The sequence below is a fragment of the Juglans microcarpa x Juglans regia genome, chromosome 7S (assembly GCF_004785595.1).
Source record: "Juglans microcarpa x Juglans regia isolate MS1-56 chromosome 7S, Jm3101_v1.0, whole genome shotgun sequence".
NCBI classification, from domain to species: Eukaryota; Viridiplantae; Streptophyta; class Magnoliopsida; order Fagales; family Juglandaceae; genus Juglans; species Juglans microcarpa x Juglans regia.
Genome location: NC_054607.1, coordinates 6,683,400 through 6,709,900, shown reverse-complemented (window position 1 = coordinate 6,709,900; position 26,501 = coordinate 6,683,400). Strand labels below are relative to the sequence as shown.

Here is a 26,501-nt window from a genome sequence, read left to right as displayed (position 1 = left end):
ACGAGCCCCTACGTGTTAAAATTATTCTTTTATAAGTTATTTTATAAAAATATGGCTGTTGAATGGCAACAGAAGGTTTCTGTTCTTTTCTTGAATGGAGTAATCCTATTTTTTATTTATATAATTACTAGTTGGAACTTGGAACTGGTCTATTCTTGTGCAGCCTGCAGGTGTACTGTAAATTTGGTAACACTTTTGAGTACTGCTACGGGTCCAATTCGGACCCAAAAAGTTCATCAAACAGTATAAATTTTTTTTTTTATATTTTTTAATCATTATAAATATTTTTTAAAAAAATAAAAAATTTATAATATTATTTAAAAATATTTTTTTAATCACTCGATAAAATAAAAAAAAAATTCCATTCGGGACATTTTTTGGATCCCAAATTCGGGATCCAAAGTATTTCTGAGAAATACTGTGACTATAAATGAAATTTATAAAAATAAATTTATAAATTGATATAATTTGATGTGATTATATTAATCTGTAAAATAAATTTAACATTCTATATTAATACACATAATTTATAAATTTATTTTTATAAACTTTCTTTATAATTAAAATATTTATCTTCTTTAATTATACACGAGTATATATACACACGTGCACCACCGTTGTCCAATGATTCACTTTTTTTTTTCTGGCACTGAACGGATGAACTTCAAAAACAACTATTTTAGCTGCGGCTATAGAATATACATATTCTTTGAAGGGAAATTCTTTGAGAAATAATCTTATATTGTCTGTAAATAAGATTTTTGACATATTTATAAAGAATGAGTAATCTTCTCTTATAGAATCGGTTTTATAAGATGAGTTAGATCCATAAATTTTTTCATGGTATCAAAGCCTGTCATAGGACGAATGTGATCCATACTACTTATCTCGTGATAAGGATAAAAAAAAAGTTAATGGCATGCACGTTAGGGAGGATATTGAGGAATAATCTCACATTGCTTGTGGATAAGGTCTTGAATATGTTTATAAGGAATGAACAATTATCTCTTAGAGAATCGGTTTTATAAGATGAGTTAAATCTATAAATTTCTTCAAATACTACTGTAGAATATTTAAAAAAATATGCATGTGTAAAGTTTAATTCTCAAACGATTTTCCTTAAAATTGATAAGTTGACGTAAGGATGAAGCAAGCAAGGATGGACCATGGTATTTCATGGTGCATGACACATAGGGGACCAGAAGGGGAGAGCATGTCATGCCTTTAATTGCCAAATGGAGCTGGCCATGGCAGGTCCAATGATGCAAACTTAATAATGGTTCTAGGATGATGTCCCCACCACGTCCAAACACCAACCCCTACTGCTTTTTATTGTGTTTTTGTTCGATGCATGTATATCCAGATCTTTTGGCAGCTAAGTTGAAGCATGATGTCTGAGACAGCATTTGTTTGCATCACATGCCTTTCCTACTTAATTTCTCCCTGTCAAAGGTACTGTTCCCATTGCCTTTTTGCTCTATCTTCTGTGCCAACGTGACATCTGGGTTGCTCTGCCCTACCACTGTCATGTATGGAGAAAAAAAAAAGGTGAAAAGGGGAAGAAGAAAGATGTCATTATGCCTGCAGGGGGCGCCTCCCTTTTGGTGCAAAGTGCAACCCAAAAGTATGGGTAAGAAGCTGCTGCACCAAGCTCTGAATAAGTTGCTGTTGCTGCGCTGCGCTGCGCTGTGGTGCTAGAGTGCAGCCAGCACAACAGGCAGGGCCTAAAAGGGGGAGCCATCAGAAGTATTCTTTTTGTCCTGAATTGTTGCATTTTATACCGGATTTGGTTTAACTAATAGAACAACAACACAAATATATTCCAAATTTTGGCCGACAAGACTATGCTTAATTTCATTTAGTATCCAAAAGAAATGTTTTCAGCAATCCATGTCAGGATTTAGGGGTCATGTTTACCGTATAGACTTAAGGCTTGATACAAAAAATATTTAATTGATCTAATCTAATTATTATAATTTTATCAAATTTATATGTAAAATATAATAAATAATTTAATTTTTTTAAATCTTATAATAATAATATTAAAAAATAATATTCTAACAATATTTTATTCAACTTTCAACTTTTATCTAAAACCTTATCATCTCATCTCACCGTTCTAACCTGCCTAAAAGTCTTGCTTCCGAAAGTTTTATGCACTCTTTTCTAAAAAAGTGATATTTATTATTAAAAATAATATATTTTTTTTATGGGTATCATATTTTTAAAAGAAAATACGCAAGTTTACATATCCTAATACTATAAATATCATTTCTCTATCTCAAAATTTTGGCACCTCAGAGTTATTGTTCAACTTTGTATGGATTTCAACTCTTATTTTGTTGTCTATTGTGGAGTGACAATAGCCACTTTATCTACTTTGATTAAAAATAATTCAACTCATTTCAAACCAATCATTGATGAAACTTAGATCTTGTTTGAATAATAAGTTGATCTAATTTCATTTCATCTAATATTACAATTTTTTTAAACTTTCAAACAAAATATAATAAAAAATACATTTTTTAACCAGGTGGTATGGATAAGAGGCAAATGTGCAAGAATGCCTTGCACATAGCTCCCCACTAGTGTGTGTGTATATATATATATATATATATATATATATGAGATTTATTATACATCAGTCATTATTCATTCTCACACTTCACACGTATAACTTTTTCATAGTATCTATGTTTTTTATCGGGTATGTGGATGTTTTCATAGAGTATAGAGTGTAGAGTGGTAGATAGTGACTGATAAGAAGAAAAATTCTTTTCCTCACACCTGACACGTGATAATTTTTTTCTATAAAATGTGAGGAATATGATAAATAGTGATTAGTATATAGTAAAACTCACATATATATATATATATATATATATATATAAAAGTAATAATATATGAGTAATAAATATTGTAAGATGAACTTTATGGAATCTTTTTACAGTACTTGAGGTTTCCGCCGAAATCTTGTAAAAAAATATGGACAGTAAAGGAGCAGAGAGCAGTTTTTGTTGCCCACGTGGGTTATCCCACGAGTGTGCTTTTGGGGTCGGGGCAGGCTGGGCAGGGGGGTATCCATGTTGGGTTGCAGTTTGAGTGAATGGAGGCATGTTTTCTTGAAGACACTCATTATTTAACAATTCATTTATTTTTATTTTTATTATTGTTATTATTATTACATATAATGGTCTTAGACACGTGCAATGTGCATAAATAATTTAATTTATTATCTAAAAAGATGTTTTATATAAACTTTAAAAAAGTTTCAATGATTCAATGTTAGTATTATACTATATTAATTTATTTTAATGATATACGTCATTTTATTTTTACTTAATAATAACAAAAATGAGAAAGTGGCTTAATAGTGTTAATTTTCATTTAATAATAATACTCTACAATGGGGTGGTTGAAGATGAGATTTTACAAGGGTAAAACTTCTTACTCTGAAAATTGTATTATATTATGTATATAGAAATAAAAAATTATTATTATTATTATCAATTTGGAAAATGCTTTGTGTCCCAACAAAGCATCACGACAACAGTCTTGACATTTTTTTTTTTACTTAATAATTAAGTAAGTATTCTTTAATAATATTGTGAATTTTTAAAAAAACATGTTTTAGATGTCTAAAAAAATGCATAAAAAAAAAGGCCAAATGGCTTTCTCGGTAACTTCTCTTGGGCTACACTCTCGGTGACTCTAGCCATCATCAAATCAGTGTCTTTTCATAGAAAGATCTTAGGTACTAGAAAATGATCAAAGTGTCCAAAGTTTTATGAACTTTAGAGACTAGAGGAGAGACATATATATATCTATATATATAATAGATTCATATTTGTAATTATTAGTGTAAACTTTTCATAAAGTATTGAATGTTTGATAAATTCTTTTATTCTAAATTGTAAAGTTTGGACAAACTTTTTTTTATAATCAAAATGGTATTTATTGATACTTATCTCCGCAAAAGAAATTCAATACGATGAGAAGAAGACTTCAAATCAATGATTACATTTGAAATAATCAATGCATCTTTGGCTAGAGCATGAGCTATTTTGTTAAGGTCCCTTCTAACATGATTGACAGACCAACTAGTAAATTTAGAAAGCAAAAGTTTAATATCAGATATTAACAATCCTGTGTTGTTCCAGCTGTCATGTTGCCTTGAATAGCATTGATTACTTGTATTGCATCCCTCTCAAGAATGACCTTCTAAAATCCTAGTTCATTGAAAAATTTTGTGGCCTGGAGTGCTGCAAACATCTCTACTAGTAAGGGATCTGAAACAAGGATTTGTTCATCCTAATTGTTGCCATTATATCTCCCTTCCAATCCTTGATAATGACTCCAACCCCAACTTCGCCCTTTTTTTTATCAACTGCAAAGTATCAATTGATCTTGTATACATCCTTCAAATGTGCCATCTAGTTGCATTTGTTGTCTATTTGAGTTGCACTCTGCAGAGTAGGCTTCTGATGCAGAAGTTTGAGGTCCTGCAGCTTCTCGGAGGTTAGTTTCAAGAGTGTATTAGGGTGTGTAAAAACCTTATGAAAAACAACTTCATTTCTTCTCTTCCATAATCTCCAAGCCATTACTGCAAATTCCTCCAAGCACTCTTTATTCATAGATCTGAGCATAGAAAGAATATTGTCTTCAAAATGCTGGGATATGATACTGCATTTATGAAGTGGCCTTGAACATTGTCCCCATATATCTTTGATTGTTTCACACTCCCACAGAGCATGTTCTATTGTTTCTTACTCTTGATAGCATATGGGACACATGTGATCATCCACCACATTCTTTATGAACACATTCAAATTGGTTGGTAAGGCCTCATGACAAGTTTTTCAATGGAACAACTTTTCTGCATTTGGGATTGATAGTTTCTAAAACTGCTTCCACTTCTCCTCTTGAGTAATGTTTCTTGATGGTTGTCCTTTAAGTCTATCTTGAATTTCCCCTTGTAAGTGGTATGTACTTTTGATCGAAAAGATTCCATTGGATGTGCACCTCCAAATAAGTTTGTTTACACTGCCACATTGACTTATTGGAGTTTTGCTTATTAAATAAGCTTCATTACTCGAGAAAACAACATTGACAAGAGTAGCTACCTTTTCCTCTTCCTGTAAAATATTTACTTCACTTTGGATCGTGTAAGAGGAAGGTTGAGGCAACCATTTATCAACCTAACTTTTGATTGACTCTCTATTCCCTACTCTCTAGATCAAACCTTCCTTAACCAGGGGTTTTGCTGCCATGAAACTTCTCCACAAGTATGAAGGTCTTTACCACAACTTGGCTTGAAAATCCCTCTTTGGATAGTGTTTGAGAGTAAGAACTTTTGTAGCTAGAGATTGAAGAGACTGTATCAACCTCCAACACTACTTAGCCAACATGGCCAAGTTAAAATTCTCCAATTCTCTGAATCCTAGACCTCCCGTCAATTTAGCCTTGCCCATAGGTTGCCAATTGACCTAATGAATCATCCTCTCTTTATCTTTTTGCCCCCACCAGAAGCCTTGCATCAATCTGTTAATCTCTTGTAGGATCGCTTTTGAGATTTTGAAAATTCCCATCCAGAAGTAGGGAGTGCTTGAATCACAGACTTCAATAAGATTTCCTTTCTTGCTTGAGAGAGAAATTTCATCTTCCAATTGCTAATCCTTGATCTCACTCTATCCAAGATATTATTGAATGACCTTACTTGAGATCTTCCCATTTGAGCAGGAAGCCTTAGATATTTATCATATGAATGTGTAGGTCTAATACTTGTTATTTGAGTGATTATGCCCTTTGTTTCTTCCCTTGTATTGCTACTAAAGAAAATACATGTTTTCTCTTTGTTGAGTCTTTGACCTGATGTTGTTTCATAGGCCTCCAATAGCTTTAATAATCTGTTCCACTTCAGTGACCTTGCCTTGCAAAATAACAAACTATCATCTACAAAAAAAAAGAAAATATGGTTGATGTTGATTTGTCCTCGAGCCAATGGAACTCCAATTAAGTGACCTGCAACTTCATCTTGATTAAGTAAATTACTAAGAGCTTCAGAGTAATTCTATTTCTCTAGTGGGATTGGATTTCTTGCAAGTTATTCTATTGATGATAATTAAATAGGATACTGCTATTACACATCTCATGGTGAGGTCAATCCATTTGTTTGCAAATTCCATCTTCTTCATTATCGCTTCCAAAAAAAGCCACTCAATTCTATCATAGGCCTTACTCATGTTCAGCTTCAAGGCTATAAACCATCATTTTCTTTCAAATGACATTTCATGGAATGTATTGACTCATAAGCAACAATCACATTGTTAGTAATTAGCCTACTTGACACAAATGCACTCTTAGTAAGAGATATAATAGAAGGAATGATAGACTTCAACTTGTTGATCATGACCTTAGTTAGGATTTTGTACAACACATTGCATAGGATGATGAGTTTAAATTTAGTAACTTCGTGAGGCTTTTTGACTTTTGGAACCAAAGCTATATGAGTATCATTGAGATCAAGAGTCCATGACGCTGTGTTGAAAGCTTCTATGACTACTTTGCACACACCATTTCCAACAGTCTCCCAATGACTTTGATAGAAAATCGTTGGGAATCCATCTGGCCCAGGTGAGCTTAGGGGGTTCATTTGAAAAATTGCTATTTTTACCTATTTTGTAGTGCATTCTTGAAGGAGTTTTTCATTCATATCCTCTGTAATAGTAGAGCCAAGAGTTTGTAAACATTTTGCTATCCTTGTAGGCTGAGATGAAGAAAACAGATCCTGTAAATAAAGTTGAAACATATAACTGACGTCTTCCTGTGATTCTATTGTATTGCCACTCCCATCAGAAATTGACTTAATGGTATTGACTTTGCTTCTCTAATTTGAACACGTGTGGAAAAATCTGGTATCTTATCCCCTTCTTTGATCCACTTTTGTTTAGCCCTTTGTTTCCACTTTAGATCCTCCTCCTCGAGTAATCCCTCCACCTCATTTTTCAAGTTTTTGATCATGTCAGTGTGTTCACCTTCATTTGCCTCTTGTAGATCTTTGATAAGGGATATTTTGGTATTAATGAGCTCCTTTTGACTCCTAGAAGCCATTTTGCTCCATTTCTGCAAAGATTCTTTGCATCTTTTTAGGAACCTAGTAGTTACTGTCATGTCTGCTATAAGAGTTGGATTCTGGGTCTATGTTTACTCTACAAGATCAATTATCATGGAATTCTTCTTTTTTAGCCCAACTTGCCTCATATCTAAAAATCCTCATTCTCTTCCTTTTATTAATCATCATGTTTTCCATTTCAATAAGGATAGGATAGTAGTAAGAACTTTGAGCAGCAAGAGTATTAACATTGGTGCCATTAAAGCTGTGGAGCCATTCAGAGTTACCTAGACCTCGATCTAATCTTTCTTTAGTGAAGCAGTTACCTTCCCTAATGGCTCTCCAAGTAAACTTAGCACCTTGATAGCCAGGTCGCCAATAGTTTCCTAAAATCCTCCATTTGTTTATAAGGTATTTGAGTAGCTCCTACGTTCTCGTACTAATGAAAGATCTCATTGAAGTCACCCATGCATAACCATACCATATTCTCAAGAGGTTTTAGTTCTTTCAATAAGCTCTAACTTACAGTCCTTTTTCCTGTTACTAGACTGCCATAAAAACTTGTAAACGACCAATTTTTATCTATGACAAGTTGTGTAGTCTTAAGGGATATATAACTCTTAGGGTAGGAATCAAGATCCACTGCCATCTGGTCCTTCCAAAGAAAAGCTAAACCTCCACTCCAGTTAATGCTATCCACTACAAAACTTATTTCATGACCCAATTTGTTTCTAATATTCTCCACCTTACTCCTGTTGCACTTTGTCTTTATAAGAAACAAAGTGTGGGCCCTTTGTGATAACCATATGGTGAATTTCTCGAACTGTTTGAGGGTTTCCAAGCTCTCGACTGTTCCAACGGGGACAAATCATTGCTGCTGGTGGTGCTACAAAGCAACCTCCGCCAATAGTTCCTGAGTTTGACTCCTTACAAGTGTGAGTTTGTTTTTTCTTAACAGTTGGACCTTTCTGAATGTCTCCCTCCACTACATATGAATTTATTAATTTTTCTGAGAGCACATAACTGACTCATTGTTGGCAAATAAAACTCCTCTAGCTCATCTCTTCCAACTGGACATTTTTTCCACCATTTCAGCACAATCACTAGGATTTAAGCCAACTTTATCATTGCTGACTTTGTTGCTGACATGGGCATCTTTTTTGGAGTATGGGCTGAGGAATCTATAATAATGAAAGATTCTATATCCATATTTACAAGAAGAATATTACCAGTTGGGTTGTCGGTTGCCAATGCTTGAAGGCTCCAAATTGTGCAAGTACTTCCTTTTCATAAAAGTTTCATTCGTTTAAGTCCCTCATCATTTTTAAATTCACACCTATATTGCTCTTTTTCCATCAAGTATCTTTAATAAGAGTTTCCCCATGACAATTGGCAGAGTCATCAACATCTTTAGTTACCTTATTAATCAAAGATTCCTTTCACTCCTCTAATTGCTACACTGATACTTCCTTTCATTTTTTGGATTCATTGTTTCCTCCTGTGCAGGAAAACTACCGTCTCAAGGTCTCAAATTGGTCAACTTCTGGCCTACCACCATATCTTTTGGAGCCATGAGAGCTGGTTAAAGTTGGTTGTGCTTTGAGCCATGGTCCATACTATTGTTAACAACCTGTTGCCGATTGATTGCCATGCTTTAGCAATGAACATCTCTTCCCCTTATGTATTAGCACTCCACATTGGAAGCAGAAGTTATGTAATCTTTTATATTTGAAACCAATCCACTTTTGTTATCCTCCAACATTCAATCACCTTCCTCGAGCAAGTGGTTTAGTAATATCCAAAGCAATTCTTACCCTAAGAAATTTGTTCCATCCCAGACCTTCTTTATCCACATCGACCATTACAGCCTTACCAATTAAGGAGCCTATTTGTTCACCCATCTCTTTTGTCATTCCAGCTAATGGTAAATTATGAATTTGTACCAAAAAATATTCATGTGAGAAATTAAACTCACTTGGAGAGTTATTATCTTCAAATTCCTAAAATACCACCAAGGATCAATCAAAAAACTTGGGTCTGCCTTCCACGATCCTGTATTTTTCAGTCACTTCTTGAAAGCCTATGATGAATTAGTTTTCTCCCACCTCTTTGTATGTAATCCAGCCTTTTGGTTTCTACACTTAAGACATGGTGGATTGAAAGGCCTCACAGTTCACACCTCTATGTGCTAATATCATAACTAGTATGCGATGTCTTCCTCGAGCAACTGCCCCAGAAATGGTCTCCTCTAATAATTGTATTACTTGTTCTTCATCCTCAATTAGTTTAAGGCCTTCCCCATATATTGGAAATGTCTTTATCTACCATGCTGGAAAAAACTCTACGGACACTAGGACTAAGAGACTAGTAATCTTTGCCACGGTAAAGAGACTCACACCTCACTCTTTAGAGAAGAGAAGGACTAGAGAAGGACTCCCATTTCTAGTCTAGACGAAGACTCACACCTCACTCTTCAATTCAGACAAGGATTTTAAGAAACCTTAATCCCCACAAGAAAGTAATGCTTGGGAAATAAACTAGATTGAAGAAATGAATATAAGTTATAACTCTTAGAGTTATTCTATTTTCAAGCCGGTATCTAGAGCATACTATTCACATCACTTAAATGATAAGATTTAATTTGTAAGATTCAAAATTTAAAATTTATCTTTCAAATCAAACAATGACATGTAAGCAATTTATTCGATGTGCTCTATACATCAGTTTGAAAATAGAATTTTTTTAACTAATCTTATTCTAATCATATTTAAGATTAAAAAAAATTATATTTATAAACCGTGGATAGCACACTTAGTAAAGTGTTTACATGATATAATTTGATTTAGAAGAAAAGTTTTAAAACTTGAATCTTATAAATCAAATCTTACCATTTAAGTGATATGAATGGTATGCTCTATATACCGTGTTGAGAATAGAATAACACTTAAGATTATAAAATAGTTAGTTCTAAATTCATTAGAGTTTGTATCCATGTTGTAAGGCCTAAAATAGGATAAAAATAAACACATAAAATAACTTTATACTATTTATAATTAATTAATAAAATTTTCGAATATCATTAAATATTTAATGATATTTATTAACTATTACATGTTATCTCCCTCTTACTAACTATTTAAAAAAACATATCCAAGAAATTAAAATCTAAGGTATTTACTTTTATCCAGCCATCATGCTCAACGATAGTAGCCTGAAAAAGTGACATCGTTTTCCACTAACCCATTACTTGATAGGTGTAATTATTATATAGTAGCCCATTCCATTATTTAATCCGAAAGATGGTAGTAGGAGTTATTATTATCAACCTATAGTCTTATTCCACACTCAATCCCTATCCCCCAACCAAGATAAGGTTAATCATTAGTCACGAATGGTCATTCTCGTTCGGCAAACCAAACGGGATAACCTAGGATTTTTAGAATGATAACATAGACTTACTACTTTCTATCACTATTTATTACTTCATGGTATATTTAAAATTTTAATTTTTTTATTATTTTCTTTTAAATATTTTTTAATATCTTTAATTATTAAGAAAAAATTAAAAAAAATATACAACTTCACTAATAGTCACTTTCTTAATCATTAAGTAAAAATAATAATAATAAAATTAAAAAAAAGTAAATGGAAATAGTGAATGAGTGGTAGAAGTTAGTAAGCCTATTATTATTCTTTTTAAAATTATGCATGTTTCATAAAGTTTTTTTTTTTTGAAAAATTTTATTCCTAAGCCAGTATATAGAACATGCTTAGTAAAATACTTATATAACATAATTTGAATTGAAAAATAAATTTTAAATTTTGAATGTTATAAATTAAATCTTCCTATTTAAATGATGTTGATGATGTACTATACATACCGACTTGCAAATAAAATAACTCTATTTAAAAATAAAAATAAAACTCCCAATAGTCAAATTCATATAAAAAAATTCAATAATGTAAAGAGATTTTGTGTATGATTTGTTTGAGTTATGTTATGCATCATACTCACATCTCAGTGTCCTATTTTCATTCTATTATATAAAATATAATATTTTTATCATTTTTAAATCATCATTTATTCTTTTAAAACAATTTTCTCGACTTAAAACACTTTTACGTGCAACAATTTCAAACAAACGTTGAATAACGTAAAAAACTACAAGCTCATTAAAAAAATAAAGAAAAAACTCATAAAATTATAACGTAAAAAACTCGTAATATTTTCGAAAATTAATTCAATTTTGACGAGACGACAAAAACACGTGAAACTATTATTAATGCAACCTTAGCTAAACCTTGCTTTTGTTCTTTGTCCTAAGATGTCGTTGTGATTTCCTTTCTTTGACTTTGACCCCTCCTATCCCCCGGCCCTCCTTATGTCTGAAAGCGATTAAAAAAAAAAAAAAAAATTCCGGGGGGAAAGCAGAAAGTGAGGAATGATGAGATCGTAAGATTTCAATAAAACATCGGTATCCAAAAGTTTCTTTTCCTCTCTCACTTTTTTCTAGCTGTCCAAACAACAAATCAAGTGCAGTAGCTGACTTTCTCCTGCTTTTTATCTATATCTCTACCTTGCTTTCCTCCCCTATCCTCGTCTCTCCGCCAAACAACCTAGTATCCCAGCTAAGTGAGAAATAAAAAGAGCAGCTTTAAGTGTGAGAGGAAGAGAGGTATTTATATTTTAGCTTTTTTCTCGGTGTAGGATTTGCAATGGGAGTTCGTTGCTCCAAGTTGTCGCTCTGCTTTTGGCCTTCAAGTACTAATCTCAACTACTCGTCAGACATTGGTAAGATCTTTGCTTTTTATTTTTTTATTTTTTTATTTTTTTTTTCTCGCTTTCCGGAGAAACTGTTGCTGCTCTAGATTTGTATGAGTTTTGGGGTTTATATTTGGCGCTGTGGCTGCAGAGAATGGGAGCAAGAATGAGAACGACTCGTTGCCTGGGTTCAGGGAGTTCAGCTTGGATCAACTCAGGGTTGCGACTGGGGGATTCTCTTCGGAGCTCATAGTCTCGGAGCACGGAGAGAAAGCTCCCAATGTTGTGTATAAAGGAATGCTCCAAGAAGATCTCTTTATCGCCGTTAAGCGCTTCAACAAGTCGGCCTGGCCCGATTCTCGCCAATTCCTAGTCTGTTCTCTTATTCCAATTCATTCTCCACGTTAATTCTTCAATTTCTACATATCTACATACATAAATGCATATATATATATATATATAGTGTATACGTCTCTGTGTATGTGTGTTTGTTTTGGTTTTGAACGGGGATTTTGATTCGGATTCTAGGAGGAAGCGAGGGCGGTGGGGCAGCTGAGGAACGAGAGGTTGGCGAACTTGTTAGGTTGTTGCTGTGAAGGCGAGGAGAGGTTGCTTGTCGCCGAGTTCATGCCTAATGAGACTCTATCTAAACATCTTTTCCACTGTAAGTATACCCGTTCTTTTGTTTCGTCGTGTACTGTATTCGAGATTCTTATTTAATTTGAGCAGATTTCTGTGCTACATTTGTATGTTTCTAAAATGGATGGGTTTTATCCACTATCTGGTTTGTTGGCGAGGAACGGCCGAGGCAGATATCATTTGGGATTTTGGGTTTTCTGGAAATGCTGGGCAACGATCTTGGAAAATGGAAAGCTTTTTTTATTTTTATGGGCTACTGAGTAATCAGAAGTGTAGACTCAAATTTTGTTTCCTTTTTTTAGAACTTCCCTGGAATTTTTTGAGCAACCAAACGGGGTGTGAATTGTAAGCTATTATTGCATACCGAGGGAAATGTACCTCATTTGTGGAGTTTATGGACTTATAAACAATTTAACATCTTATTTCTTGATTTGATACTTAGTTGATTCAATATGTGTCTGCACTTCACCTACTCAAAACCTTACTTTGCTCTTATTGTATTTGGGCAATATGTTCTAGGGGACACCCAGCCCATGAAATGGGCAATGAGGCTGAGAGTGGCTCTGTATTTGGCACAAGCTTTGGATTATTGCAGCAGTAAAGGCAGGGCACTGTACCATGACCTTAATGCGTACAGAGTTTTATTTGATAAGGTACTCATGGCTATTGCCATTCTTCTGGTTTCCTACTCTTTTTCAAGGTGTGCTTATTTTCACACTTCACTTCTTACAATGAGTCCTTACTTGACAGGATAGTAATCCCAGGCTCTCCTGCTTTGGCCTTATGAAGAATAGCCGAGATGGCAAGAGCTATAGTACAAACTTGGCCTTCACTCCTCCAGAATACTTGAGAATAGGTATTAGCTGTGGTTTACTTAGGGTATCCATGCATGCCTTTGTATATTTCTATAACCAAGTTTATTTGATGTTGTTTCTGTTTGCAGGAAGAGTGACAACAGAAAGTGTAGTTTACAGCTTTGGCACCCTATTGCTCGATCTTCTTAGTGGCAAACACATCCCCCCAAGCCATGTACATTTACTTACAGTCAATTTTATCTGTCTTTGAACTCTGCATAATTCTTGACCTTCCAAGAAAAACTCATGGGCTCCAAAATTAATTTATGCTCAACTGTGTTTAGAGTTGCCACTTTATGGATTCAGTATTTTCTAAGTAGTCAGCTATTGTTTCTTTTTAGCTGAAACATTATCACATGCTAGTTAATTGTAACTTTAGAAACTTTTGGAAGTAAACGCTTCTTTTATCTACAGGCACTTGACCTCATACGTGGGAAGAATTTTCTGATGCTGATGGACTCATGTTTGGAGGATCATTTCTCAAGCAATGATGGAACTGAATTAGTGCGATTAGCTTCACGCTGTTTACAGTATGAACCTCGTGAGAGGCCAAATGCTAAGTCTCTGGTGACTGCTCTCGCTCCTCTTCAGAAAGAAACACAGGTATGCTCAACTTCTTTCTACATAAATGGATCTCAGTAGGTTGATATAGCTTTTGAAAATATTTCCTTTATATACTTATAAAAAAATATATATATATTTGCTTTATATAATATAAATATTATGCATGACATTATGTTATTATCTCTCTGCAGAGTTTGTTTTCTAATAATGAGAGTTTGGTTAGCTGATTTCTGCTTTACAATGCTGGCAGTTAAAATTGAGTACCTTGATGATATTGTGTGATCGCATTCGATGGCATTTGTAGGTTCCTTCATATGTTTTGATGGGCATACAATGTGGAACGCCGTCCCCAAAGGAAGCAGTGCCATTAACACCTCTGGGTGATGCTTGCTCAAGAAGGGATCTTACTGCAATACACCAAATATTGGAAAAAGCTGGATATAAGGATGATGAGGGGGTTACAAATGATGTTAGTGATCTCCAATCCTAAATTCTAAAGGTTTCTGCCTTGAACATGTCAGATGGGGAAGAAAAATTTAATCTCTCATCTTAAAAACTATGCTTTTTGGATCTGTGTGCTCCTTAGTCTTTTATCATTTGAAATTTATTTAGGCAATAATGTATGTACACAAACCATTGTATGCTGAAATACCATTGAATGTGTTGTTTTCACTGTCTATTTTTTCAGTACTCCGAGAAATACTTTTGTGTGTTAATGAGTAATACTTCTCTAAGTTTTATTGCTTTCATCAATAACTATCAAGAAGGAAGGTTGTCCTTGATTCAGTTGTCAGGTGATTTGCCTTAATAAAATGGATAGTTTAACTGCTCAGGATCTCCCACATTATCATGGTGCTAAAGAGTGCTATTATGGCTTTTAACATAAGTTCTAGCTTTTCAATATAAGACCATGTGCACTTATAAACATATATACATGCACACACGACCATGCATATTCAGATGACCATTTTTTTGGTTGAGCGGGCTCTTTTGTAATAGCACTTGAAAGATCTAAATGAAAAATGCCTGCCAAAGATGCTGAAAATCTCATTATAGAAACCAGTTATATGACGCAACCTGCTTCGATTTCTCACATTAGTATTAGTTCTAGAATCTGATATTCCTCATGTACATATGCACTGTTGCTCAGTACCATGGAATTTTGTTTTGCCTTGCAGCTTTCCTTCCAAATGTGGACAAGTCAAATAGAGGAAACACTGAACTCTAAGAAGCATGGAGATACTGCTTTTCGATCTAAGGACCTAGCCACTGCCATTGATTGTTATACCCAAGTAAGTAATTTCTTTAAACTTGCAGAATCTTCCAGCTAATTGGTCATCAGAATCAACATGCAAACAAATGCACGGTAGTGTTGGAATGCTGACAACCTGACACATTGGTGCAGGTTGTCATATATTGTCAAACTCTAAAAACACAGTTTCATATACTTTCAACTTGGTGGATTGTAGGCTTAAAAATTGAATTGTAAGTTGGAAAAGATACAGTTATGTTTTAGTCAAAATGAAATTGGAGTGCTTATTTTTTAGTTAACCATGGAAGGAAATTGAAATGGGATGATAGCGTCTTCAGCTAACAAACCGATTTGGCCAACCAATCCCAATTTAAACTTAACAGCCTAATCATCTGTATTATAGAAATGGAGAGTTCTTCTGAACTTGCTCCAATTTAATTGTGTGATCTTATCCCTTGCTTGGATGTGTAGTTCATCGACGGCGGGACTATGGTATCACCAAGTGTGCTTGCTAGGCGCAGCTTGTGTTACTTGATGAGTGACATGCCACAAGAAGCTCTAGGAGACGCAATGCAAGCCCAAGTAATATCTCCTGATTGGCCCACTGCCTTCTATCTTCAAGCAGCTGCCCTCTTCAGCCTTGGGATGGATAATGATGCGCGGGAAAGTCTCAAAGATGGCACATCCTTGGAAGCCAAAACACTTAGAAACTGAAAGTGTATGACATTTTTTCTTCTCATTAGGGATAACAAAAGAAAAGAAGGAAAAGACAAAAATAAAGAAAAAAGCACTCCTTGTATATATGCATATGCATTTCTTCTTTGGCATGAGTCCCCCAGCACCTAAGGTGTGTTTGCTGGCTCATTTTTATGTTTTGATGTTGTTCTGTAATTTTAATCATCTCCTTAAGTTGCTTCTGCATTTCTTAGTTGTCATTTGCTATATTCAGATGGTGATAATAGCAATGAAAGGTAGAGTTCGTATTTTCAAAAGAAAAAGTATTGGCATAAGCCAAAACACACCCCACGTGTCAACTGGTTTTACCGTTTGATTTTTTTTCTCTCGTTACAATCGACAGTTTGATGTGAGAGAGAACACTGGAGAAGAGAGAGAAGTGAGAGACGTTGACGAGGCAGAGAGTGAGAGCTTGATGAGAGAGAACACTTGAGGAGGACTGATGAGAGGGGTTTGATGAGAGAGAGCTTGAGGAGAGAGGGAGAGGTCGAAGAGAGAGAGAGAGAGAGAGCTTGAGGAGTGAGAGAGGTCGAAGAGAGAGCTTGATGAGAGAGAAATGATGAGAGAGAGAGCTTGAGGAGTGAGAGGTCAAAGGGAGAGAAAGTTTGATGAGAGAGAGCTTGAGGAGTGAGAGAGATCGAAGAGAGAGAAAGCTTGATGAGAGAGAGAGCTTGAGGAGAGAGAGATGTAGACTAGAGAGATGATGAGAGAGAAGCATCTGACATTTAAAAAAAAAAAAAAAGGATATCACGTAAGGTGTGTGGAGAGTGCAATGCTACAATAGGCTGATTTCTAGTATTACTCTTTTCAAAAATCTGTCGTCCAGATTGTGACTCTAGCGGTTTACTCTGACGGTAATGTTAAATCATTATTTATCTCAAAAGCTAAATTAATAGAAATATAAAGATTTAATTATTTATATTATATATTAACAGGTCCGAGAGGAGGGGCTTTAAAATGGTCAATAGATGGCTTGGTTGAATCACTATTCTTCCTTGTTCCACAAAACAACTTCGTGGAGTAATGATACCCGCATAGCACATTTTATAACATATTTCACAACACATATTTTAAAATAAGGACATTTTTTGTAAAATAATATTAGTTTTATTATTTATAAGGTATTTTACAAAAGTATTATCCTTTTAAAACATTGTTGTGTAAAATATTGTGAAAAGTAATGTATTTATCATTTTTCAATAAATTAAGCCCAGTGCTTTCTTTTGTGTACACACAGAGTTGGGTTGTGTAACAAAATTGACTGACTCGTTAAGAAAGTTTCTACTTTGAAGTGTAAATTAGAGCTAGAGAGATCAAATCCAATGAATCAATTATGATAGTTGGGGTGGTACAAAATTCCTACTTAGAAGTGCATTTATCTCAATCTTATCCTTCGAGTTTAATTCAATGGAAATTTGCTTTAAAAAAAAAAAAAAAAAAGACAAAAACAACAACAAAAAAGCACCAACATCAATCTTAGTGTTACAATAAGTCACGGGTGTTCATAAAAACGAATTCACACCATGCAATTCCCGTCAGTTTCTTTCATATGAGCTGGTAACAGAGATGAAAAAGGAACTTTGTTGGGCAGAGTTGTGCAAGCATAGTGTGATAACAATTTTGTAAGCTCACTGCGAAGGGGGAAGAACGTGGCTTCTTGAAACCCAATAAGCAGCAAGAAGCCAACCAAAACAATTGGAGATGCAATAAAGCATCATGGAATAATAAAAAATTCAGTCATCTATTCTAGAGTAAAAGATATATCCTCAAAACACATAGATAAGATGAATCTATATAATGACATCATATACTATAAACTATGAATGTCTGCCCGTATCCATTTATTTGTATCAAGGATGCTCGCACAAATTAATCATGTGCCAAGAACCAGATTTGAACTGGTAAAAAATGCTCTCTCATTAAGAAAAGCATATACTTTTTCAGACTTGCAACTAGGGGGCAGCATAAATTCAAAATGCTGCCTTTTTTCCCCTCTCAAACGACAAAATGGATATCACCTCATAATTGTTGGGAACAAACAAAGAGACAAAAGAAAATAATTTTAGCGTCCACCTTCTTTCATAGCCAGCCAAGTTAACATGTAACAAATGCAGAACGGCTTTCAGATGAGAGCAGCCTTAATTTCACATTGGAGGCCGACCAGAACCGAGTAGCTGGCCAATTAGATTAGTCACCTGGAACATACAGAAAAGATCTTGCTTTTATCTTCCATTAAATGATAGTCATCTACATGCAACCATAAGTGAAGAATTATGAAAAATGGAACCAAGAAGCAGCTCATTACTCAAATATCTATGTTTCAGATGATCATGTGGCTATAAGTATTTAGGTTTTTTTTTTTTTTTTTTTGATTAAGTGTTTAGGTCATCCTAACGCAAAACCAGGACTGTGGCCCTCACATACAGAGTTAAAAACATTGTTAACAAGACCAAAACCAGCAAAATACGGATACTGAAAAATAATAAAATAAAAGAATGGGTAAAGAAAAGCAAATAAAGCAGCCAGGGAGAACACGAAAGAAAGTAATATGGTAAACCTTTCTTTAAAAAAAAAAAAAATCCAGGCCAAAAGAATTCCCCAATATATTACAGTCATCACGGTAACACAACTTCTTCACCCCTTGTACAGGGATATCTGAGTTATTAGATGTCTATAAACTTATGGAGCAATATTATAGTGTGGGTATGACTTAGCCACAGGAAGAAAAATAGTAGCTAATAAAGGAACAAAGGAAATATCCCTCCGCCAAACCAAGTGCATGTGTATGCAGCTTATGGTAAACTAAAACTTATATTTCCATCAGTTAAGAATCGGCAACTATGCAAACTTTTTTTTCGAAAACAAAGGCCAAGAGAATAATGCAACCATGAGAGTAAATATCATTCCTATCAAAAGATATTTACACCTCCCCCAATAAAACAAGTCAAGAGAATTGATAATAACAATAAAAAATAAAAAACTGTTTCCCTTGTTTGTTGATATAAAAAGAAAAGATAAGAGAATCAGAAGTTCACAGGAAGTACTCTAAACCATGCCTGAATACATCAACAACTTACTTGCCAATATTTTGAAACACAGCGATCAATGCAACTATTTTCGCCCATATTTAGTTCAGACTCCTTGTACCTGAATAGTAAAAGAAGATATTTGATACAGCTTTTTTTGGTACAAGAAGAGCAACTGGGTAGTTTCCGGAATCATTTATTTAGAAAACTTGAACTAAACTTCTTGGGAAAGTCTTCAAAGGAGAAATCAAAATCTACTTAGAAATGTTCATGGAAATTGTTGGAAATAAATGAACACAAATTCTTGTACCTTTTCTCCACGCACTTATTAAAACATGTGTGTGTGAGCCTGAATAGGTAAAAAGAGAAGAGAAAATACATTAGCCTCAAGAAATATTTTATCAAGAATGGAAGCTCATAAGCAATGCAGAGTATTTTCATATACATATCAGCAAGCAAGTTCTTCAACTACATCAGTCCATTCCAATTCTAAATACAGCAATTCAAATCCATTATAAATATGCTTAATATGACAGTTTAGGTAGATTATACTCGTCCAAAACTTAAAAATAAAATCAAGATAGACTGAACCTATGGCAAACCTAAATAATCCAGAAACTAGTAGTACCTCATCCCACCTATAACTAATTAAAGTGTTTTTGGAATTAAATTATTAAATAACAAATTAACCTCTTTCAGTAGAATGTACATTAAGATTTAATTTACAGATATGTTTGCTCTTGTCTTTACTTAACATGAGAAATATATATTTTCTTGATCCAACGAGAGTATGTATGAATGGAAATTGATGATGATTATTTTTCAACAGATAACCACATTTTACTGCAATATTCAACCCAGCTCATTACAAAGCCTTTTTTTCTTTCCCATGAGATGTTTACAAGCACACTGAAATTCAATAACTTGGATCACACCGGGAAAGCAGATTATCATATACATGCACCCATGGTTGCTCGAATTTTGAAGGCAGGTGCCTAATCATGCATGGTACACCCGACAGGAAATAAATGACAGAACACTCAAGGACCGTAGTCCAAGAGACATAAAAAGAATAATATGCTCTGCACTGTGTCTTCTCAAGAAGCTCATAAATCATATGCAAGACCACTGTATAATGGCTTTAGCTTCACAAAAATTTTCAAATATTGACCGATGAGCATTGACAACAGTATCAAATACACTTGATATCAAATCTTAGAAAACCCTATTGTTGAATGGACGACATTTCTAGTATGGAAGGATATATACAAGGCAGAAAACCTACTTGTTGAACAACTCGACCCTATACTCCATCTCCTTTTCCGCCATTCCAAAGATCTGTGGAATTACAATAAGCAGAATTTATAATCTAATTGTCAACAACTTAGAACAAGAGTGCCAGATATACATAGATACTTGATGAATTCGGTTCAGAGAAAAACAGAAATGCCATGCTCAGAAACACTAAAAGATAAAACTAATTTTTAAATTTCATTTCCACAGTTAAATTCAAGATCCAAGTATCAAACAATAGTTAAAAAAGGTACCCACCTGTTCTTTCTCCAAGCCCGACGGCGGATTATTGTTGGCAGCCATTGGACCCTAAAAAACCCAAATATCCAATTTTAAGCCTATGCGCAATAGAAAAAATTAAGTAAAAGCTTCGAAGGTTAAAATAATCTTACTTGGTGAGGGGGAAACTAAGATCCTCCTTATCGGAAGCTCTCTGTTGAGGGTCTAGAGTTTAAAATCTTTGGGCGTTATGAGAAGTGAATACGATTTAGGGTTTTAGAAGTGAGCCTACAGTGTGAATGTGATGGACAATGCTAAATGAATGAGCGGTCATAACAATACTGACTATGCTAAATGAATCAAAATCAACTTATATCAAATCAATCATTGATATGATCTATTATTTTTGTAACTTCCGATAAAAAAGTGAAATTTATTTCAATTTACTTCATATATTTCAACTTAAAAAAGTTAAACACATCTTAATGAAACTTACAAAATATTACTATTCACAATTCAATTTAACTCATCTCAACATCTAAATATAATCTACTTTCAAGAATTATGTAAAAGAAATTTTTTCTATTATTTCCATTGTACTTGGTGACGTGAAATATATTAAGTGATTTTTATTCAAGTATTTGGTAGAAGAAGCCATTTTAAACATGGAAAAATCTTGGTATTAGTCGATCGTTGGGTGCACACCCCACACCCCATGTGGCAGACTAAAGTCCTGCGCCTATCCCCAACCCCTCTGCGTCCCGAGCCCCTCTTTCCTCTACTGCGATTCCCCCCCTCCCCCCGAAGCCCCCAACCACTCTGTTATGGTTTCGAGTTCCCGAAGCCCCCAACCCTTATGCACTGCGATTTCGAGTTCGCCTCCCCCCGCGGAAGCCCCAACTCCTATGCACTGCAATTTCAAGTTCGGGATGCGATTTCGACTTCTTCTGCAAGTGATCCTAACGACTTATTCTTTTGATTTCTTCTTATTCTTCTTCTCTGAGATTTCTTATTCTCCTCTAAGATTTATTCTTCTTCTATGTCAGTTCGATACACACAGATTCTCACCACTCAGTCCACCGACATGAAGCCCTCAATCCACCGACGTGAAGCACTCATATCTGCGGGAGGGGTAATGTATCTTTTCTTGTAAATAATCTTTTTCAAAATTTTCCATGTATTATTCCTTTTTTCTTTGTGATTCTAGGGTTTAGGCATACATTTCTTTTTTTCTCCGTGTCTACATCATCTATTTTTTCCTCTAGGGTTTACTTATATTAGCCATAAATTAATGGTATTTTGCTAGAAATTGGATATTGCTATAAAAGCAATGATGTTTTGATGTGTGATTGATGTTTTTAAAGTAGATGTAAGCAAATGTAAACCATTAAAAACGTCCATCAAACAGGTGCAATGGTGCTGGTATACATTTGTTGTCACAACCTAAGCCGACAACAGAAAACAAATCCACACTATAGTTGTTCTCAATCTAGGACCACTAAAGCCACTTAGCAATACACTAGCGTCATATTAGGTAGCAAACAACATTGAACCCACCCACGTGCAATATTGAACACAGACATCCTCAAAACCCAAATATTTACCATGCAAAATTCACATATAACGAATTGAACATATGTCCATGCACAAATATTAAAGATACACACAAATGGAACAACAAATAGATGGTCTGGAGAGAAGCAAAGGGCTCACTTAAGGTTTCTCGATTTTTCTCTCTTCATTGTTGGGGCCATAGAACTAAGGGGTGCTTTTGTCTTTGCAGGTGAAGAAGTTGCACGTGAGCAGCACGTGCTTGACTTTCCGTGCATTTTACGTTGATGGTAGACAAAAGATGAGATTGATAAGTTTTGAAAGTTAGAGGGTCCACTATGACGAAATTATTAGTTGGGGAGCAAATTGCGAGTCGCGTGAAGGTTCGAAGGGTCAAAGTGAAATTTTCAAATTTCCCCTAAAATTTTATTATTTAAGTGATGAATAATTATATTTGAAGGATTTTACACCACATACCATTTACGTGACATAATTTAATTTGGAGGATTCTAAAATTTGAATCTTACAAATCAAATTATGTCATGTGACTAGTGTATGATATAAAGCCATTCAATTTGCAATATTAGTAATAAATAATTCTATTTTGAGTGATATAAATAATGTACTCTACACTGACTAAAGAATAAAATTATTCGTACAAATTTTTTTTTTTTTATACAGGATTGGAAGATTTGAACATAATTATACTATTTAGAGATAAGACCTTCTGTAAAGTAGCTCGGCAAATTAGTCTTTACATTAATAAATAATGAGTAATGCTAGATTTAAGTTCCAAATAGACAAAGCCTCACGTAGACCCTTTGTAAAAAAGTGGATCATACTAATAAAGAATAGATTTTTAACACTTTTTCATTGTGAGTTTCACTTTTTCATAAAGTGATTGCGTGAGACTTGTCTATTTGAGACTTATACAAATCATTACTCATAAATAAATAATAAGGTAGTGTGTATGTGTGACAATAATAAATTGGGCATAGTAGGAAAGTATGAATGGGTGCAATGCTCTTTCTATTATGCTTTCGAAAAATTCTATTCATCATCCTACACACTATATTTTTTTATTTTATTTTTTTTTCTCTTATCAAATGTGTGATATATAGATGATGAGTAAAAGAATTTAATTAGTTTAAGAAGAATATAACTAAAAAAAATTAAAAAAAGTGTGGTGTGTGGAGATGATGAGTAGCAAAGCACAGTAATTTCAAAATGAGATTTTTTCATCAATCTTGTCCATTTATTTTTCACTAGAAACTAGAAAGTATCAAATGAAATTTTAATAGGATGTAAACCAAATTTCTTAAAATATGTGACATCATGAAGTATAACCAAAGATGATAAAGTTTACAAAAAAAAAATAGCGTTATTCATTTAAAAAAAGTTTCATCCCCTAGCCATAAAAAGATTAAAAAAAATTAAATAAAGTTGTTTTTACAGTCTTCTATTTGCAAATCGATGCAAACAGATCGGAAGTTATATGATATTATAATTACAATGTTGGCATGATAATAGCTAGTTTTCAATTTAATATGTGAGTCGCATCATAAATTTATTTGCCACAACAACTTGCAACTAAGATTTATTTTTAATTTCTTTCTCAAAAGTATGCTTTACCAATCAAAATACTCACTTTTACGAAGATCAAGTATTATTCTTAAGTAAATCAAAACTTCTTGGATTTATTTGAGATATTTAAGATCATAATTAAACAAAAAAGATTAGTATCATTGCTCTAGTTAAAAATTTTAAAAGTTTTTGTAGTTGTAAAAAACTTTGTGATGATGTGGCATCGTGTCACATCCAAGCTGACACGTGGTAGCCTATTTTGCCACCTCACCAACAATAATCCCTTCCTCTAGCACCATGTGGAAAATAACCCTAGCAGCCCCAAACATATATGGTTGTGCCATTTTCCTTCATTTCATCATCTTGACATACACCTGGCAAAAAGATTTTTTAGAAAGAATGAGATGGAACTAGTGGCCTATACCAAGTCTTCTCTTTTCAGATTTTTTTTTTTATCCCCATGATCCTGATGTGTGCCGCCCATCACCACTAATTATATTCGAGAAATTTTATTTATAGTCTCTATTTAGAGATTGTATGTATAGACTCTTTATTAAATAAGAAAAAACATCATTTTAAGTAGAATATTTTTGTAATTTAAAACAATTTTAAAGATAAAATTATCTAAATTTATATTACAGTCTTCAAAATAGAGACTGTATATAGTATTGCTCATTATATTCACACATTTTGATAAGCCATTTAAATAGTTTCTAGACGTCATACTCATTGAAACTTCAGCCCATTCATTCGTCACAAAAGAGCAGGAAAATTGAAAGAGAGAGAAAGAGTTAAGAGGCCTAGCCCTACCTTTAGCATCACTTCACTTCTTTTTGCATAAATTTTCCAACCACCAATGAAACTCACACTATTTGGTCAGTTATTTTATTAGTGTTTGGACAACACAATCATTTGGAACCAAGTCCATACATTTGGTCACAAAAAGTTGGAAACAGCTTGAAGGAGAAGCCATGGAAGAAAATTGAGCCTCTCTTCAGCTTTTCTTCACTCATTTTTCTTCTGCAGAAGTCAACCACCTATCTAACATTCAATGGCTTAGTCTGCACCTCTAGGGAGCCTCAAGGTTAGCCCAACCATTTAAAGATCTAAAGTCATCTATTTGGCATTAAAGTTGAAACAAAAGAGAGAGCTTGGGCGAGTTTAACTCAAAACCAGCAACTCATTTCCTGTTTTCCTTCTTGTTGCCCAAATGACTAACTCAAGAGGGGGTGCATTGGGTTCTTTTAAAAAAATAACAATTATAAATCAAATACATAATATAAAATATGAATAAAATACTAAGTATTAGTAAATATAAAAAGTAAAGGTAAGAGAGATGCTCGATATTTTAACAAGGTTCAGTTCCACTACTTACATCCTCGTCTCAAGCTACCATTTGAGAATTACCAAATTTACTATTCAATCTTTTTTAGGTGGAGATAGCAACATATTACATGTTTGAGCAATACTACTTCAAAGAAATCGTGTAGAATACTTTCTACACTCACAATCATCTTTCGAATAGTGATTCAGTTATTCTTCTTGTAGAACTTCTACTGCACTCACAAGGGTTATACATAACCTTTTACTGTTTATACAAGAGTTGATAGTGGGTAAGTTATTAGTGTACAACCCTCAATGAGTAAAATGAAAACAGTACAATGCAAACTATATCTATTTTCAAAATGAACAAGTGTTAAGGCTCAATGTTAGAAAAGAGAGATTGAAAGGTTTTTATGAATGAGTGGTGTAACGCTTGTAGTTTATGTGTTGTTGAAAATCTCAAATGAGCTATTTATTGACATATGAGACTTACTTTTCAAATTTAAAAAGATTCAAACCTAAAAAATGAGCATCATTCATTTTTCAAAAATTTTAAACAAAGGTTTCTCCTTTTGTAATTGTCAAATACAACATCATTCATTTTTTAAAATTTTTAAAAAATCTTCTATTTTTCGCATTTCTCTAAAAGAGCATCAATTACTTTTCAAATTTTTAACAAATCATTCACTTGTGAAAATCAAATATTTTCATAATTCAAATTTTGAATCATATCATGCACATGTAAAAGATAACAATCACTCATCCTTCAAGTTTTTAAAATTCAAACTTTCAATCATATCATGCAAATGTGAAAGATGACAATCAATTATTTTTCAAATTTTAAATTTTCAAATATATCACGCACATATGAAAAATACAAATTGATGTCTCATGAGAAAAGATTTCTTTTGAGCCTTAAAACTTTTTTCAAATTTGAAACAAACATACAAATTTACTCTAAGAGGTTCATTTGTAAGATTGTTTACTTTCTTGCCCATGCTTGATTTGTTAATGTCCTTAACTCCATTTTGTGGACAACTTGAGGCTCCTCTATGCTTGAACTCGTTTGTTATTATCAAAATCTATAAGTAGATATATAGTTATATGATGCTTGAAACCTTGGGTTCAACACTTCTATATACCGAGAGCTACCTTGTCGCTTGCCATTCCTTTGCTGCTCACTTTACTCACATACCATCTCCAGTTACTTTACACAAGATCATAGCTCACAATCACCAAAGTCCTAGAGCAACCGAGAGAGTTTTTGTTAGTGCTTGGTGTAGAGGGAAATCAGTTTTGCTCCAAGATTTGACCTTTGGTGAGTTAAATACATTCTCTCTTTATTTCAGTACTTGTTAGATGATTATGTTAAGAAGTGGTTTGAAGCATTTTATGGGAGCTTATGTTGGATATTTGAGGTAGATGTTAGTTGAAAGTCATGGTTAGCATTAATGCGGTTAGTCTTGTTACTTTGAGATTGAACTTTGTAAATGATGGAATTTAATGACTTAAATGGTGTGCACAGATCTTTGTTTGGGTTTATAAATGAATTATATCATTCTGATGTATGATTCTTGCATGAGATTTC

The 26,501-nt window shown here is 33.8% G+C and overlaps 2 protein-coding genes across 2 annotated transcripts; one reads left to right on the top strand and one right to left on the bottom strand.

Moving 5' to 3' along the window:
• The first annotated feature begins 11,489 nt into the window (after positions 1-11,489).
• Positions 11,490-16,180, top strand: LOC121240566 (serine/threonine-protein kinase BSK5-like). Its single transcript, XM_041138034.1, has 10 exons — positions 11,490-11,903; positions 12,025-12,245; positions 12,402-12,537; positions 13,032-13,165; positions 13,263-13,368; positions 13,456-13,541; positions 13,781-13,969; positions 14,235-14,399; positions 15,109-15,222; positions 15,654-16,180. The coding sequence occupies exons 1-10, from the start codon at positions 11,828-11,830 to the stop codon at positions 15,894-15,896; spliced, it is 1,470 nt and encodes a 489-aa protein (XP_040993968.1). The 5' UTR covers positions 11,490-11,827; the 3' UTR covers positions 15,897-16,180.
• Positions 16,181-17,725: 1,545 nt separating this feature from the next.
• Positions 17,726-20,786, bottom strand: LOC121240565 (mitochondrial import inner membrane translocase subunit TIM10-like). Its single transcript, XM_041138033.1, has 6 exons — positions 20,629-20,786; positions 20,495-20,545; positions 20,229-20,281; positions 19,254-19,292; positions 18,995-19,064; positions 17,726-18,112 (listed from the first exon to the last, which is right to left on the bottom strand). Exons 2-6 carry the CDS (start codon positions 20,537-20,539, stop codon positions 18,062-18,064), a joined length of 258 nt encoding a protein of 85 aa, XP_040993967.1. The 5' UTR covers positions 20,540-20,545; positions 20,629-20,786; the 3' UTR covers positions 17,726-18,061.
• Positions 20,787-26,501: the final 5,715 nt, after the last annotated feature.